This window comes from Meriones unguiculatus, chromosome 4, assembly GCF_030254825.1.
Source record: "Meriones unguiculatus strain TT.TT164.6M chromosome 4, Bangor_MerUng_6.1, whole genome shotgun sequence".
Lineage (NCBI taxonomy): Eukaryota > Metazoa > Chordata > Mammalia > Rodentia > Muridae > Meriones > Meriones unguiculatus.
In genome coordinates this window covers 102,385,627-102,399,510 of record NC_083352.1, presented here as the reverse complement: position 1 = coordinate 102,399,510, position 13,884 = coordinate 102,385,627, and the positions used below count along the sequence as shown (strand labels likewise).

Here is a 13,884-nt window from a genome sequence, read left to right as displayed (position 1 = left end):
GAAGTAGAGGCACACAAACTGGCCTCTGAGGAGGTGGATCCAGGCAGCGGGACCCGGAAGCATTTACCTACGGCCCGCCCCTCCCGTCCAATAGTGCGGCGGAGGGACGAGCTACTTCCTTTCTGCGCTCCCGCTGGACCAGCGAGCAGGTAGGCCGCGAGGCGCCCTGTGGGCGCGACCTGGGCCGGGTCGGGCGCGGTGGCATGACTGGGAGCGCTCGGGAATGGGTCTGGCTAGGGCCGCTGACCCCGAATGCCGGCCTGGCCAGTCTCATGACCCGGGTGGTGATTGTGTAGGTGCGGCCTCAACATGCAGAACGACGCCGGCGAGTTCGTGGACCTATACGTGCCGCGGAAATGGTGAGTCTGAGGTCCTCCCTTTATGCGGCCCCAATCAGCCTGCTTTACCCACCGCCTTTCACCTTTTTTCTTTCTCGGCTTGCTACACGCACGTGTTTTCTTTCCTCAGCTCCGCGAGCAACCGCATCATTGGTGCCAAGGACCACGCGTCCATCCAGTTGAATGTGGCCGAGGTGAGCTGGGAACCCGATGGTGAGGCACCTAGGCCTCAGAGCCTAGGCCTCAGAGTCTGGGTTTTCGTATTGGTGTTTGCTAACATTCAGGGTAGACTTAAAGCGTGGGGTGGGGTCGAATCTCCCAATCGATTTCTCTCTACAGGTCGACAAGGTCACTGGCCGGTTTAATGGCCAGTATAAAACCTATGCTATCTGCGGGGCCATTCGCAGGATGGTGAGTTTATTTGATCACGTCGACTTTAGAGCTTTGATGGTGGGACTCTTCCTCTGGAAGAAATGGGTTGGCACTTGGTAGGCCGGTCAGGCTTGCTGTAGGCAGACTGAGGTTGTTAGTTAACTCATCTTACCTCCCCTTGGTGTGGCTACAGATTTGGGTCTGATGGTGCATGTTCTGCCATGCTAAGCCGGGACCCAGTCCTGTGGGGATAATCAAGGATTCTTTTTTTTTTTTTTTAAAGGGCGAGTCAGATGATTCTATTCTCCGGTTGGCTAAAGCTGATGGAATTGTCTCAAAGTAAGTGTGTTTGAGGGGGAACTCACATTGGGGTTGAGTGGACTGCCACTTCCCAGTAGTTAAAGCTTTTAATACTATTTTCCTTTCTTTGTTAGGAACTTTTGATCAGAAGAGGTCGGGAATATTTGTAATAAATAAAAGTGAGAAAGTATCTCTGTCATTTGAGTCTGCTTTTGGTGTGTGGCTGGTGTTTTTATTGTGACCAGAACAGAGAGGCAGTACACTCATCTCAAGGTAGACAAACTAAGAAGTATGTTGCAAAAACAAGTTTTACTTTAACAAAAACATTTAAACACCATCCATTCAAAACCTATCAGACATACACAACATTCTGAGGTCCGATATTCTCACACAGTTGTGTCCACTGTTGGGTGCTAAGGGTGCAGCACCAGGTCTGTGGCATTGGGTCACAGTCCAGCTGGACACCAGGGGTATATTCAGATTTCTGGACTCAGTCTATAGGATTGTGGGTTCCTCCTGTCATTTGGTTTAAGGGTTGGCTTTGTCACAACAGTGCTTGGTTTGACACGTCAGCAGCTCTTGGTATTGAGGGCAGGGAAGGACTTCCAGCAGATAAGGTTGGTAGATGAATAAATCCTACTACATAAATAATACAGGCCTAGGTTATTACTATTTACCATCTTCAACATCACATCTAGACTAGAGGAAACTGCCTGGGTATGTCCTCCAAGGGTAGTCAAGTCAGATGACTTGTCTGCCATGCCAGGACCACTGTCTTGAGCCCAAGATGCTGTAGAGGCATGAGCATACTTATCCTGGCATAAACATGGTTGGGACCCAAGACTGGTTTGTCACTATCTTGCAAGGTTCCTGTATAAGCTATTAGAGATTCTCTGGGCCTAGGTGGTTGGACACTGTCCTGAGAGGCATGAACATTGTTGGGGCTGTGGTGAGGTGGATCCAAGCAGTTGCCAGCAGCGGGACTAACTGTACCATGGCAATCTGGGCTAGTAACCAGTGTGCAGGAAGAATGGAAGAACGGACCTGGGAAAGCAGAGGAGGGGCCTGTTCAGTGCTAGCAGAGGGGCAGTGGCACAGTGGATACATAAGCAAGTTGGCCTAGACGGCATCTACTTTGCTCAGGAGTCACTGATGGGCTCCCTGTTAGAGGTCAGTGCCTTCCTGCTTGAGTGTCAAGCGTGGTTTAGTCACCAGCAAACCTTACCAGGCTAGCTTCTGTTTGTATAGAGACCAAATTTCAAATTACAATACCTTTTCTACATGATATTGCTTAGGAAAAGTCAGGAGCCTGAAGTCAGCAGTTGTCTTAAAGGTCCAGTGATGCAGGGAAGTTTTCCTAGTAGGAGGTGGGTGGGGTGGGTGATGGTATTGGCCAAGCCCCACTGTATATGTGATGGCATAAGGACTTCACAGTGATAGATGCTTTAACAAGGTCTAAGAGTGAGCAATGTCAGAATGGGTCAAGGTGTCTGTCCTTCCTTGCATCTTGACAAAAAAAATGTGTTGATGTAGGGATGGGGTCAGGGTCTTGGCGTCATGCACAGCCATGTCCAGAAAAATGTGTTAGGTCTGGCAATTCTAGCATGTTCAGAAAAGTCTGGACACCAAGGTCTCCACAGGAATGGCTTCACGGCTGATGGGTTGCAAGGCCTAGGCAAAGTAAAGGCTGGACCTCAGGACTGACAATGTAAACCAGGCTGGTCTCAGGCACATGAAAAACAAACCAAGCCCCACACTGTTCATTTACTCCAGGAAACTCCTCAGAAGTGCCTTGAGGTGCAGTCAAAGTGCCACTTCGGGGTGAAGGTGAAGTTGCCAAGGAAACCCAGAGCCACCTTGGGCTCTGAGGAGAAGTGCAGTATTGGAGGAGGACAGGGCCACTAGTCATCTCAGTGCTCTAGCCAAGCTGCATGCCTTCCTACCAGGCAGCCTTCCTGTGGGGTGCACTGTTCTGGACTAGAACTGCTGGGTGAGGCGTCTGTAGTGAGGTAACACTTGGTTCTCAGGGAGGTACAGGGCCAGTTCCAAAGCCACAAGCACTGTGAACTCAAATCCAATGAGATCTCTCCTGTTGAACCGGAATCTTTCCTCCAGTTTCTGCAGTGAAGGAAGCAAAGGGTCTGGGTTAGTTCCACCTGTGGTCCCCATCTAAGGCTCAGTGCTTGGCACTGGGGTGCTCATGCTGTGCTCACACCTCTGCACTCACGTCAATCAGCTGCTTCACTTCGCTCTTGCGGAGGTCACTGCTGATCTTGGCAGCCAATAGAACGCAGGCACCAGCACACAGTTTGCGGTTCTGTTTGTTGAGCTTGCCCTGCAGTACAAGCTTCTCAAAGTACACGTAGGCCATGGACACGGTCACAGGCTCCAAGCTGCACTCTTCAGAAAGGTTCCGCATCTCACGCTTTAAACTGTGGGTGGGATGGGAGCCATGTCCCTGGGGCAAATCTATGTCATGAGACTACGACGAAGCAGCAGCCACCCTTTCATAGCTATGCCATGTGCTGTGGGCTGTCAGAAAAGACACTACGTTCTCCAAGGAGAAAGCCCAGAGCCAGGTTACTGGGTAGGTAGGTTACTACCCAGGTGGCTGGGTAGGGGCATCTGCCTGGCCCTTCCTTACCTCCTAATTTTGCTCAATGTCAGTTTGATATGAGGGAACTTCTCCCTGAAGGTCTCGTTCATGTCCTTTTTGAGGTCTGCAGGCTTCACATACTCTATTACCGTGGTCTATAACAGAAGTAGAGGTATGTGGGGGCTAGATGCCTTGAAAGTGGATGCCGTGCAGCCTGGGTTTACAGATAGGGGCATGTGGGGCTTCAGAGAGGCATTTGGATTTCTGAGAATAAAATGGCTCAGCTTGTCTATGGATAGGCCCAGGCTGCCAGGCATTCAGAGCTGACCCCAGGAGACTGTCCAGCATGGCTGCCTATCCTGCTTTGGCACACTGCCCTTGTCTATGGCCTTGTCCACCTACCTGCTGGTGCTAGGTGGGGACAAGGCACCCTGGGATGGTTGTTCTGGGCTTCTGGGCATGGAGGGGTACTCAGTTTATTCCCTGAACCCTGAACAATGTTAGGGCCATGGAACTCACCATGTATGAAGCAAAGATAAGTACCCGTTTGTGCTTCCCACAAGGCCACTGTGGGTCATCCAGGAGGTTGGGGTTGTACTCTACTGCATCTCCCCCGTCGCTTCCTGTAAGCAGAGACAGCCATTTGTACCCTAGATCCTGTTCAGAACCCATGCCGCCTCTCCACCAGCACACCCAATGAAGATGTACCACTTCACAGGAACCGGTCAGGCTCTGAGAGGGGCTCCAGGTCAAGGGCCAGAGATTGGGTACAAGGAGCAACATCTGGACAGAGCCCCCTTCCCACACTGATCCTTTCCTCTGCCTGACACAGGCAGAGCCTAGGGATACACTATCTGTAATCCTTTTCCTCTAAGAAGGATAAGTATGACTTATATTGTCTGCCCAATCACTGTCCCTAGCCCAGACAGTGCTACTGCCTCCCTTCTGCCATAGTGAAGGCACTTAGGCTACCTAGTTCTGTGCCAGCTGGTGTTGACTTGGTAGGCATAGATTTGTGTCTTGAACCTGGTGGAGCCCGGGGAATGCTGGTCCGAGGCTGAGGCAACAAGCCATGGCTGTCATTCTTGTGTGTAACCAGGGCATTAGTAGGATACAGGAACTTTGCATAAGACACGACCTGGAAAACCAATCACATTAGAGCTCAGTCCTGCTTCCCCAGGTCTGAAGTGCAACTTCTGCTCCCCTCCACCCTCCAGTTAGGAGCCTGAGGGTCATGCTGCTACCTACTTAGAGTAGGTACTCTCATGTCAGAATACCAGCTTCCATCCCTGGTCTGGGGTTTGCAGTTGGGCTAGTTTTCCTGTCTTGGAAGACCCATGAGTGGCCTACTGGTCCAGAAGCAGGGCTAGATGTGGAGAACTCAAGTGGATAGCTGGGTCACCCACAACTGCAATGGCCATGTATGGTGAACACTTAGGCCCTTTTCTGGGGTGGCATGAACCAGCTAGTGACAGGTATAACAGGATGTGTGGCTTGTTCCCAATACTGTGTCTTAGATTAATGTGTGAGGTGACTATCTGCCTAACTCTGCTGGCCATTGGCTAGCTACAGGGCTCTTGCCTTTCCATCTGCTCCCAGCTCAACGCCTTCCAACTCAAAGACCATCTCGGAAGAAACAGAAACGCCGCCGGATGGGTGCCTCTGCTTCTGGCTGTCCACCCTCAGGTCACTGCAATGTATAGGAGAGGGAGGGCTGTAGTCCCCCTGCCTGTAGTCAGTGGGTGGATGCTCGGCCCACAGTGAATCCACATGCAGCTTAGTCTGCTCGTCCAACCACTCAGAAGAGCCCCTGCCACAAAGCCCAGGAGTAGTTGGGCATGACCTTGGAAGGCATGGCAGAAGGTTTAACCTGAGGGAGTCTACATCTCATTTCTGCCCAGTGGCAGATGTCATCTGTCAAAGCGCAAGGGAGCCACAACTCTGGAACATCCCTGAACACATACCTGAATTTCAGCTCAAATTTGCTTCCCGGGTGCCTCTAACCCTTCCACTGCAGTCACACAGCTCAGCCGCTGGCCTGGGATCCTGAGAACTAGCTACCTCTCACTCTGGACAGGAGGTTTCTCTGTGCTGACTATTGTTCTGTGGGGTCACATATAACACTGCCCCGCCCCAACAGCTGTTTCCTTCTTCCCTGAATTACATTTAGGACACAATTGCCTGGGTTGGTTACAAGGTTTTAGGAGCATATCTGAGAGAGGGACAGGAATATCTCAGCCAACTTATATATAGTTTGAACAGAACCTATTGCCCCTGGGGAATAAGAACCTAAAATGCAAGTTCCTGGGCTGTGGTGGAAGATGATATGATGACACCCATGAGCCTAAGGACCAGAACCTATCAGTTTATGCAGCACAGGCTTCCTTACCTGATCCGTAGGCCCTCTCCATAGGGCAGGACTGAAAAGGCTGCACACAGGGACCGCTTGGCACAGATGAGTACAATCCTGTGGGAGGTCCAGGTCAGAGCAGGGCAGTAATTCTGTCCTGCCTACATTTGGGTAATGAGAAACTGCCAGAGCCACAGAGGGGACTTGGATTTAAGAAGCCAGGCCTGGCATGTTAGCACTTGGGCCTGACTCCTGAGAGTTGTTTAGTAAGCTCCCTGTTCCCAGGCACAGAGCATTAGGAGCACAGTAGTGCTGCTAGGTAGGTCTCCACTGGCCCTGTAACATACAGGGCTATAGATTTCATGTTTCCTGGGAGCACAGTCACCTAGGAAAAGGCAGCCTTGTTTGCACAAAGGGCCACAGGAAGGTGCCAAAGTTCAGTGTCAGGCTGCAGTGGTCCAGACAAATGCAAAACCTAATGTTACTAGAGACCACTCAGATCTAATATAGAGGTCCGCTATCCAGGGGGCTTAGCAGTGCTCAGAGCTGTAATCACAGGCCACCCTACAGTCTCGGTGCTCAGGATTTGCAGGGAGCTACCTCTGGCCAGGCCCTGTAGTAATATTCCCTGGGGACACTTACCAGGTGACCTACAGGGGAGAAGGGGGAACTCTGGGATCAGAGTGACTGGTAGTGTGGCACCAAGGGACATGCTCAGCACTGCTCCTGCACCAGTGCAGGACATGTGCAGCTGCCCAGAGCCCAACTTAGCACTGTTCCGGGGAGTCAAACACCAGTTTGAGTTAAGCCTCCTACAAGTCCCCTAATATACTTTTGTGTGTCCCCAATGTGACTATGCTTCCTTTTATGTGTCCCAAGTATATCTGTGCCTTATCCTGTATATGCTCCCCAAATATGACCACGCCTTCTATCCTGGACACATTTAGGGTGGGGCCCATGTTTGCCTTTTCAGTTCTCTTTTCCCAAAGACTTGTGTCAAGCTAGTGGCTCTTCCGTGGATTGTACAGTGGTGGCCATGTTAGCCAGTGTTTAAGTAATATAGAGGAACACAAGTGCCCAAACACTATGGACAGGCCATAGGCGATGAAACAGGAGCCCCATGAACTGAAGTTGCTGCTGCCAACAAGGGTAGGGCCTGGGGCCTCATATGGCCTCCAGAGATGTGGTCCTGCAGTGTAGGCCAGGCCCTACACTCTCTTACCTGCTGTTCTTTGTGTCATACTGCCTCATGTTCTTGATGAAGTGGGTTTTCTTCAGGCCTTTATGTCTTGGTGATCCAGATGCGTGCTTGGTTCTGTAAGATAAAAAACATATCATTCTTGCCCTCCCTGGACCTTCTTGGGCCACAGAGGTCAGAGGCTCAGGGCCTTGGAGCAGGGGCAGGTAGGGTGTATACCTCTGCACCGAGGCACATCCCACTGCATCTTCCAGAAACTCGAGGGAACAGCGCTGAGATGTGACTCGTCTCCTGTAGGAAGACATTATGACCTCAGAAGAGACAGCACACAGACTCCAGGAAGCCTTTGCAGCCAGGGTTTCTGAACAGAACTAAACTAGTGTGGGAATATCCAGGCAGGGCCATCACGAAACTGAGAGGCTTCAAGACCCTGTGAACCAAGACTGCAGCAGGGAGTGGGGGTGGGTGGAATAATTTTCCCTGCCACAAGGCTGCCAACCTTTCCTAAGTGGGGGCATCTGGTGCATGGCAATTCCAGTACACACATACACAGACACACACATACTTGCATACACATATACAGACACACACCTCACAGGAGATGCTCCTGGGTCTAGAACATTCTTTTCCAAGTATGCAACTAAGACTCTCCTCCTGGACTTTGGGTTCTAGCTCCATGTTGTCAAATGTCAGTCAAACAGGGTCTAAGGTACTGAAGCTCAGAAATGCCTATCGTTGAGGACAAGGAAAATATATGCATGTCAGGCACGGGGATGTGGAAAGATAGGATCACATGGGGAAGCTGCTACTACCACATAGGCTGAGCTCCAGCTTATTACCAGAAACTTCTAAAAGAGCCCCTGGGCCTTTAGGATTGGCACCTGCAGATCTGAGTATGCCCCGTAAGAAACAGGCCCTTCGTACTGGGATGCTGGGGGATTTATGTTCCCTCCAAGTCTGTATGTTAACCTGGGACTTCAGAACACGACTGAGCTTGGAGATATGGTATTTACAGAGATTAGCTGAGGTGGCCCTTAATCTAGTGTGACTAGTGTCCTTAAGATTAGGGCACAGACACACAGAGGGAGGACCATGTGGTGACAAAGGAGGACAAGTTTATGAGGCCAAGGGTGAGGCCTCAAAGAGAGCCTGCCATACCTCTTTGGGCTTCTGGCTTCCAGAATATGAAAAATAAAAGTCTGTTGTTTGGGGGCTGGAGAAATGGCTCGTGGTTAGGAACACTGGTTACTCTTCCGGAAGACCCAGATTCAATTCATAGTACTCACACATGGCTCAATACCATCTGTACCTCCTCCAGTTCTAAGGGACCCAACACTCTACTCTGATCTCGGTGGGTACTAAGCAAACACACGGTACATAGACAAACAGGGAGGAAAAACACCCATACACACAACTTATCAGCCCACTGTCTACAAGGGCTTTGGAATAACTCTGGACTTCATTGGTGCAAGAAGGTGCTCCCAGGGTGCCTGGCAGGGCTGCTGTGTGCTTTCCACACACAGGTCCTTGGATGGTGCTGAACATTTTGGCAGCAGCCACTTACATTGAGGAGCTGCGTGTGGTGAATTATCAGGCCCACATTGTCCCTGCAGCATCACTAACTGAGGTCCCTTTCCAGCAGGACAGTTGGTTTGCATGAAGTGTGGCATGGTCAAACCCCTACCTGCCAGGTAGGCCCTGGCAGATCCCCAAACCATGCCCTTGCCTGTGCTTGTTGCAGAAGTAGGCGATAGATCTGCTACCTCACATCAGCACTTCAGAGGCTGTGACACTCACACACAAGTGGGGGTGGCATAGAGAGGCCAGTCTGTCGAAGGTCACACAAACAGTGCAATTCAGTCCAGGTCCTGGTGGGCTCTGAGACTGTTGCGATGACCCAAGTCCATAGTTCTCCCTTCTTACCTACACTGTCACTTACCCCGGAAACAACAAAAAGCACAGGAGCTTGCAGGAAACTAACCCAGGTGAGCTGACTAAAGCACTTGCTGCCTTTGGTGCCACCTCCAGAGGACCCTCTCCCGACTAACTGGGCCTGTGGTAGGAACAAGACACCAGCCAGAGAAGAGAGTGGGCCAGGGGGAAAGGTTAGGGGGCCTACAACAGCAGGGACTGGACCAGTCAGAATGGCAGGCTCAGACAACCTTACAGACTAGAAAGGTACTGTATGAGTGCTGGGTGGTGGGAGGCAGAATCTGCCCAGGGGAACTAGCCAGGGCTGGAAGCCCAGGTCTGGAACAGAGAAATGCAGCTGGCCTGATGTGGGACAGAATGTAGGACCTGAGGGAAGAGCCTGTTCTGAGGCCCTTAGGGCCACCTGCCTGCATGGCATTCCCTGAGGTAATCATCCAGGAAACATCGGGTGGCTGATCATGGCCCTGGGATCTCATTTGCAAGTCCAGAGAGGCATCGTGGGAGAGCTGTAGCAGATCTTAACTCAGTTGCCCAGCTTGCTCTTCTTGCTATTCTCTGGTCTCTCTAGGGATTGTGTGCTCCCTTGGCGCTTGTACAATGTTCTGATATCTTGTTCCCTGTGGTTTTTCCTTCCCTCAGAAGCATGCCCCTCCCACCCCCACCAACAGGGTTTCTCTGTGTAGCTTTGGCTATCTGGAAACTCACTCTGTAGACCAGGGCCTTGCTTGAACTCAGAGATCCACCTGCCTCTGCCCCCAAGCACTGGGATTAATGATGTATGCCACCATGCCCGGCAAGCATATTATTTGTAAATTTAATCCCAACCGTACCAGATAGGCACTACTCTTATTCAGTTTCAGGTAGGGAAACTGAGGTACAGAGCCATTCAACTTGTCTAAAATCAAACAGTTGGCAAGAGTAAGAGGCCCACATCCACAGCTCAGCTACTCTGAGGAAGGGCCAGGTTCTCCTAGCGAGACCCTGTACCCAAGAGACAGGACAGGATCACAGCCACAGTGTGCCCTGAACTAACCCCACTGGGAGTAGTAATCATGTTGGCCAGCACAAGGGCTGACATGTGGGATGTGAGTGTGTATGATGCTCCAATATGACACTCTGTGACAAAGGTGTCTTGGTAAGGAGATGGTGAAGGAGGGTGTGAGGAAACCCAGGGGCTGTTCTCTGTGCACAGTGGCAGTGAATGGTGTATACGCACAAACACATGGGGAGCCGCACACTCAGTTTCCATGTACTGTTCCCCGTATACCTGGAATCTCAATTTGGGAACAGCTAAAAGCAGACAAACACTGAAGAACAACTGCACTTTCTGTTGCCTGAGCTGACACTCCTCAAACAACCAGGCAAGTTCAAGTGTGGCAGACCTGGGCACAGTGCCTCAAGCTGCACATTTATACAGGACAGTGTCTGCCCTAGCTCCATATGTATGTGCCCTAGCTCCAGGGCAAGTGCCAGAGCCCTCTACATGTGACCAGGGATGAGAGGCAGGTTGCTAAGAGAACTAAGCCATTTAGCAGTTCAGCTGACCTAACAGCTCAAAACTGCCCCTTAGGAACCTTGCTGCCAAGGGAGTCGCTTCCCTGCTCTTCAGTCAATATATGAAACCTGATGACAGACCTTAAAAACAGCTGGTATGTGACAAGCTTTCGTACTTGGTGATTTGGGAGATGGGGAGAGGTCTAGAGGCAGGGCCACCTCCCTGTGGTTGTGATTCTGTGCCCATTAGGGATCTAGGGAGAGTGAATGGGCTGTGTAGGCTCGGGACAGACTTAGGAGCCACCTGCCCCATGACAGCCTCAGTGAGAAGCCTCGGCAGTACCTCCAACCTTCCTGGCCAGTGTGCTCAGAGCCCTGGAGCCTCCCCTGCTAAGGATGCACAGACTGCAGCCGTAGTCTCATAAGGAGCTCAGGGCTCTGTTCACATGAGTATGACCACATCATTTGGCTTATTACAGACTAATAGCTTCTAAATAACAAACAAATAAAAAAGAAAACAAAAACAAAACCGAAAAAACAAACAAACCCCCAAACCCCATGATCCCCTGGTAAGTCTCAGTCTTAGGCAAAGCTAAGGTGCCTGGTCCCAGCACTCCGTGTAGAGGCTGGTGATCTAGCAGTTTCACGGAGGGAGGCGGGGGCCAGGTACCTGGGCTGACTAGAGAACTGACCACTCCAGTGGTTTTCAGCCCTTAGTGAGCAGATGCTGGGCAGAGACTAGTCTTTGGATGCAAAGTGGCTCAGGTGCTACTTAGGACTGGCCTAGGCCCTTCTTCCAGACCAAAGTGGAACACAGCCTCCTGCCTCTAGGCTATGCCTGGCTCTCTGATGGTGGGTGCATTAGGCCAAAATTTGCAAAGTCATTTGCCTGTGGGGACTTTCCCTTCCGCCTCATTTCTGCAGCAGATACTAAGCAGGGCTGTTGTGAGTTGAAGTAGTTCCCTAAATAGTATAGGAAGGGATCAAGGTAAAAGGAGGACAAGGAAAAGTCTGTGAGGTCACACGCAGGAAGGAACCCCACATGGAGACAAGATGGATCAACACAGCATAAGCCACTGAACCTGAGGCCTGTAGAAGCTACACAGGATAGGAAGCTACAGCTCAACCTCCAATGACTGGCATCCAGGGCTAAGGAGACAAAAACTGCTCCTGCTGAGATCTGTCGCCATGACCCTGGAGGTGCATACACAGGCTTTCTAGGCGGAAGGTAGCAGTGGGTGAGTTAGCTGGAAGACACACTTCAAACTGACCATAGATCCTAAAGATGGACCTACCCCAAGGCATGCAGTAAAAAGACAATCAGCAGTGCTACAGCCCTATGTAGAAAACCAGCAGTGGTTCGGTCACTAGCTAGAAAACAATAGAGCTCCAAGTTGTAACCATGAGCTTTACCAAGTCCTTAGGCTCATGTGACCTTAGGGAGGAAGAGCTTCAGGTCAGCCTATTCCACAGAGGGAGAGACTGAGGCTCTAAGAGACCCATTAGATGTTGAAGGTCACAGAGCAATGGAAGAAGGCTAGTCTGCACTCATTATGACACAGCCTTCAGGAACAACAACACATCAGGGAACTAAATCTGGAAGCCAGTGCCCCCTTGAATAGGCCGGCCACTATGATCTCTCCTAGCCACAGGCTGGGGAGGGTAGACAGTCCTGCTGAGGGCCTGTGCCCACGTAACAACTCTCCAACACCAGGGCAGTGTCAAGAACTAGGAAGCAGAACCCAGGACAGGAAGCCACAGGCAGCTGTAGTTCTGATAGCAAGGATATCAGAATGAAGTGGAAGGCAGAATCAGGAGGGTGGCAGGAGTACCAAAGTGTGCCTCACCCAGCCTGTTCTTCAGTTCTCTGCCCCTGCTCTTCACAAGGGGGCCAGCTAACACTAGGACCCAGTGGGTCCTTCTATGTCCTGTGGAGAAGCTTGGCCTGGACTCTCCCTGCAGGCTAAGGTGGTGACCATAGAAAGTGGAGGTCCTTCTGGCCACATAGGCATGTGATGCAGGGTCAGATGTCAGACAACTTTCCCCACCACAGACCTGGGAGGCACTTCACTGTGAGCCTATAGCTTTTCCATGCTCGACTTGCCCAGGGCTTTCACACCTGGCAGCACCATATAGCAGCAGGACCTGCCCAGAAGGCATCAGCGTCCAGACCTGGCTCCTACTGTCACTCTTCAGGTGAAGAGAATGCAAGAGGGGGCAGAGGAGGCTGAGACTGCCATGGGCCTGGTGGGCACAGCCTTAGAGGTAGGGGAGGAAGGAGTGATTAGGAATAAGAGCTGCCCTGGGCTAGGCTGAGGGGCTCCTAGAAATGACCCAGGCAGGGCTGATGCTGCCAGATCACTTCAGCCCAAGCCAAGGGCAGAGGGGACTACAAGCTTCTCTGACTCTTGCATGCTGGGGTGATGGGCCCTTAAGTACTAGAATGAAGGCCCCTAGGGCCACCCTGACCCCAGCATCGCATCACGGGCCTAAGAACCCCCTCCTCTAGTCACCCAAGACCTTGACCCTAGGCTGGTGGGCTCAGGTCATCCGGACCCTATGTCCTGGGCTGACCAGTCCGGTTCACCCAGATCTCTGAGTGCTAGCTGATGGGTCCCACGTGACCACACCTGCGTGCTGGTGAATGGACCCACCTCAACCTCAGCCATGTCCAGGTCGGCGGAGCTTGTGGTTTACCCGAATCCTTGTGCCCTGGGCTGCCGAACCCACAGCTCATCCACCCTGTGAGCTGGGAGGATGGACGAAGCTCACCAGCACCTGTGCCTTGGGCTGACAAGCCTGTCAGGGGTCACTCACCCGGAGTGCTTGGCTAGGCCTCTAGGCCACCCCAACCCGTGTGCAGCCGGCCCCGCCCAGCTCACTCACCTCTGGCGCTGCCCGTCCAGGCCGAGGCCGGCGGGCGCGGTGGTGGGGCTGAGCAGGCCCTGGGGCGCGGGCCTGGCTGGCAGGCCCGGGAGGCCTCCGGGTGGAGCGGGCGGCGGCGCGGGCGGCTCGCGGGCCTCGGTGGGCGGTGGCGGTGGTGGCTTCTCGCCGCCAGGACCCAGGCTCGGGGGCCGTCCGTCCAGGGAAATGTTGTTGAGAAAGAAAAGAGCGGCCTGGCGCCGCCGGGAGTCCCCGCGCCTCCGCGGCACGGACGGCGGGTTCCGGGAGGCCGGCGCGGGCCTGGCGGGGCCGGGGGCCGGACCCGGGGCTCCTCCCGCCGCGGCAGCGGCCATGCTCGAGTGCGCCGCCGCGCCGCGCCGCCGCGCAGCTGCCTATTGGCCGCGGCGCGCCTGCATGCAAA

General features: G+C 52.6%; 2 protein-coding genes across 5 annotated transcripts; one reads left to right on the top strand and one right to left on the bottom strand.

Moving 5' to 3' along the window:
• The first annotated feature begins 4 nt into the window (after window positions 1-4).
• Window positions 5-1,214, top strand: Rps21 (ribosomal protein S21). Its single transcript, XM_021646356.2, has 6 exons — window positions 5-149; window positions 297-359; window positions 469-532; window positions 678-749; window positions 994-1,049; window positions 1,145-1,214. Exons 2-6 carry the CDS (start codon window positions 310-312, stop codon window positions 1,152-1,154), a joined length of 252 nt encoding a protein of 83 aa, XP_021502031.1. The 5' UTR covers window positions 5-149; window positions 297-309; the 3' UTR covers window positions 1,155-1,214.
• Window positions 1,215-1,300: 86 nt separating this feature from the next.
• Window positions 1,301-13,844, bottom strand: Cables2 (Cdk5 and Abl enzyme substrate 2). Of its 4 annotated transcripts, none has more exons than XM_060382737.1 (10): window positions 13,467-13,844; window positions 7,374-7,445; window positions 7,179-7,271; window positions 5,996-6,073; window positions 5,188-5,296; window positions 4,579-4,744; window positions 4,126-4,229; window positions 3,655-3,761; window positions 3,224-3,442; window positions 1,301-3,128 (listed from the first exon to the last, which is right to left on the bottom strand). In XM_060382737.1, the coding sequence occupies exons 1-10, from the start codon at window positions 13,814-13,816 to the stop codon at window positions 2,921-2,923; spliced, it is 1,506 nt and encodes a 501-aa protein (XP_060238720.1). In that variant the 5' UTR covers window positions 13,817-13,844; the 3' UTR covers window positions 1,301-2,920. The 4 variants fall into 4 exon arrangements, with proteins under 4 accessions (XP_060238720.1, XP_021502028.1, XP_060238717.1 ...); XM_021646353.2 differs by having other exon boundaries at window positions 3,238-3,442; XM_060382734.1 differs by lacking the exon at window positions 7,374-7,445 and having other exon boundaries at window positions 3,226-3,442.
• Between the last annotated feature and the right edge of the window lie 40 nt (window positions 13,845-13,884).

What these genes read in the sequence shown, in the direction of transcription:
- Rps21 (XM_021646356.2), top strand. Translation starts at nt 310, where the DNA reads ATGCAGAACGACGCCGGCGAGTTCGTGGACCTATACGTGCCGCGGAAA. An exon ending in CTATACGTGCCGCGGAAATG is followed by an intron (nt 360 to 468) that starts GTGAGTCTGAGG and finishes TTCTTTCCTCAG; the next exon opens with CTCCGCGAGCAACCGCATCA. An exon ending in TCCAGTTGAATGTGGCCGAG is followed by an intron (nt 533 to 677) that starts GTGAGCTGGGAA and finishes TTCTCTCTACAG; the next exon opens with GTCGACAAGGTCACTGGCCG.
- Cables2 (XM_060382737.1), bottom strand. Translation starts at nt 13,816, where the DNA reads ATGGCCGCTGCCGCGGCGGGAGGAGCCCCGGGTCCGGCCCCCGGCCCC. An exon ending in ACCAGCTGGCACAGAACTAG is followed by an intron (nt 4,230 to 4,578) that starts GTAGCCTAAGTG and finishes CTCTGCTTACAG; the next exon opens with GAAGCGACGGGGGAGATGCA. An exon ending in ACATTGAGCAAAATTAGGAG is followed by an intron (nt 3,443 to 3,654) that starts GTAAGGAAGGGC and finishes TCCCACCCACAG; the next exon opens with TTTAAAGCGTGAGATGCGGA.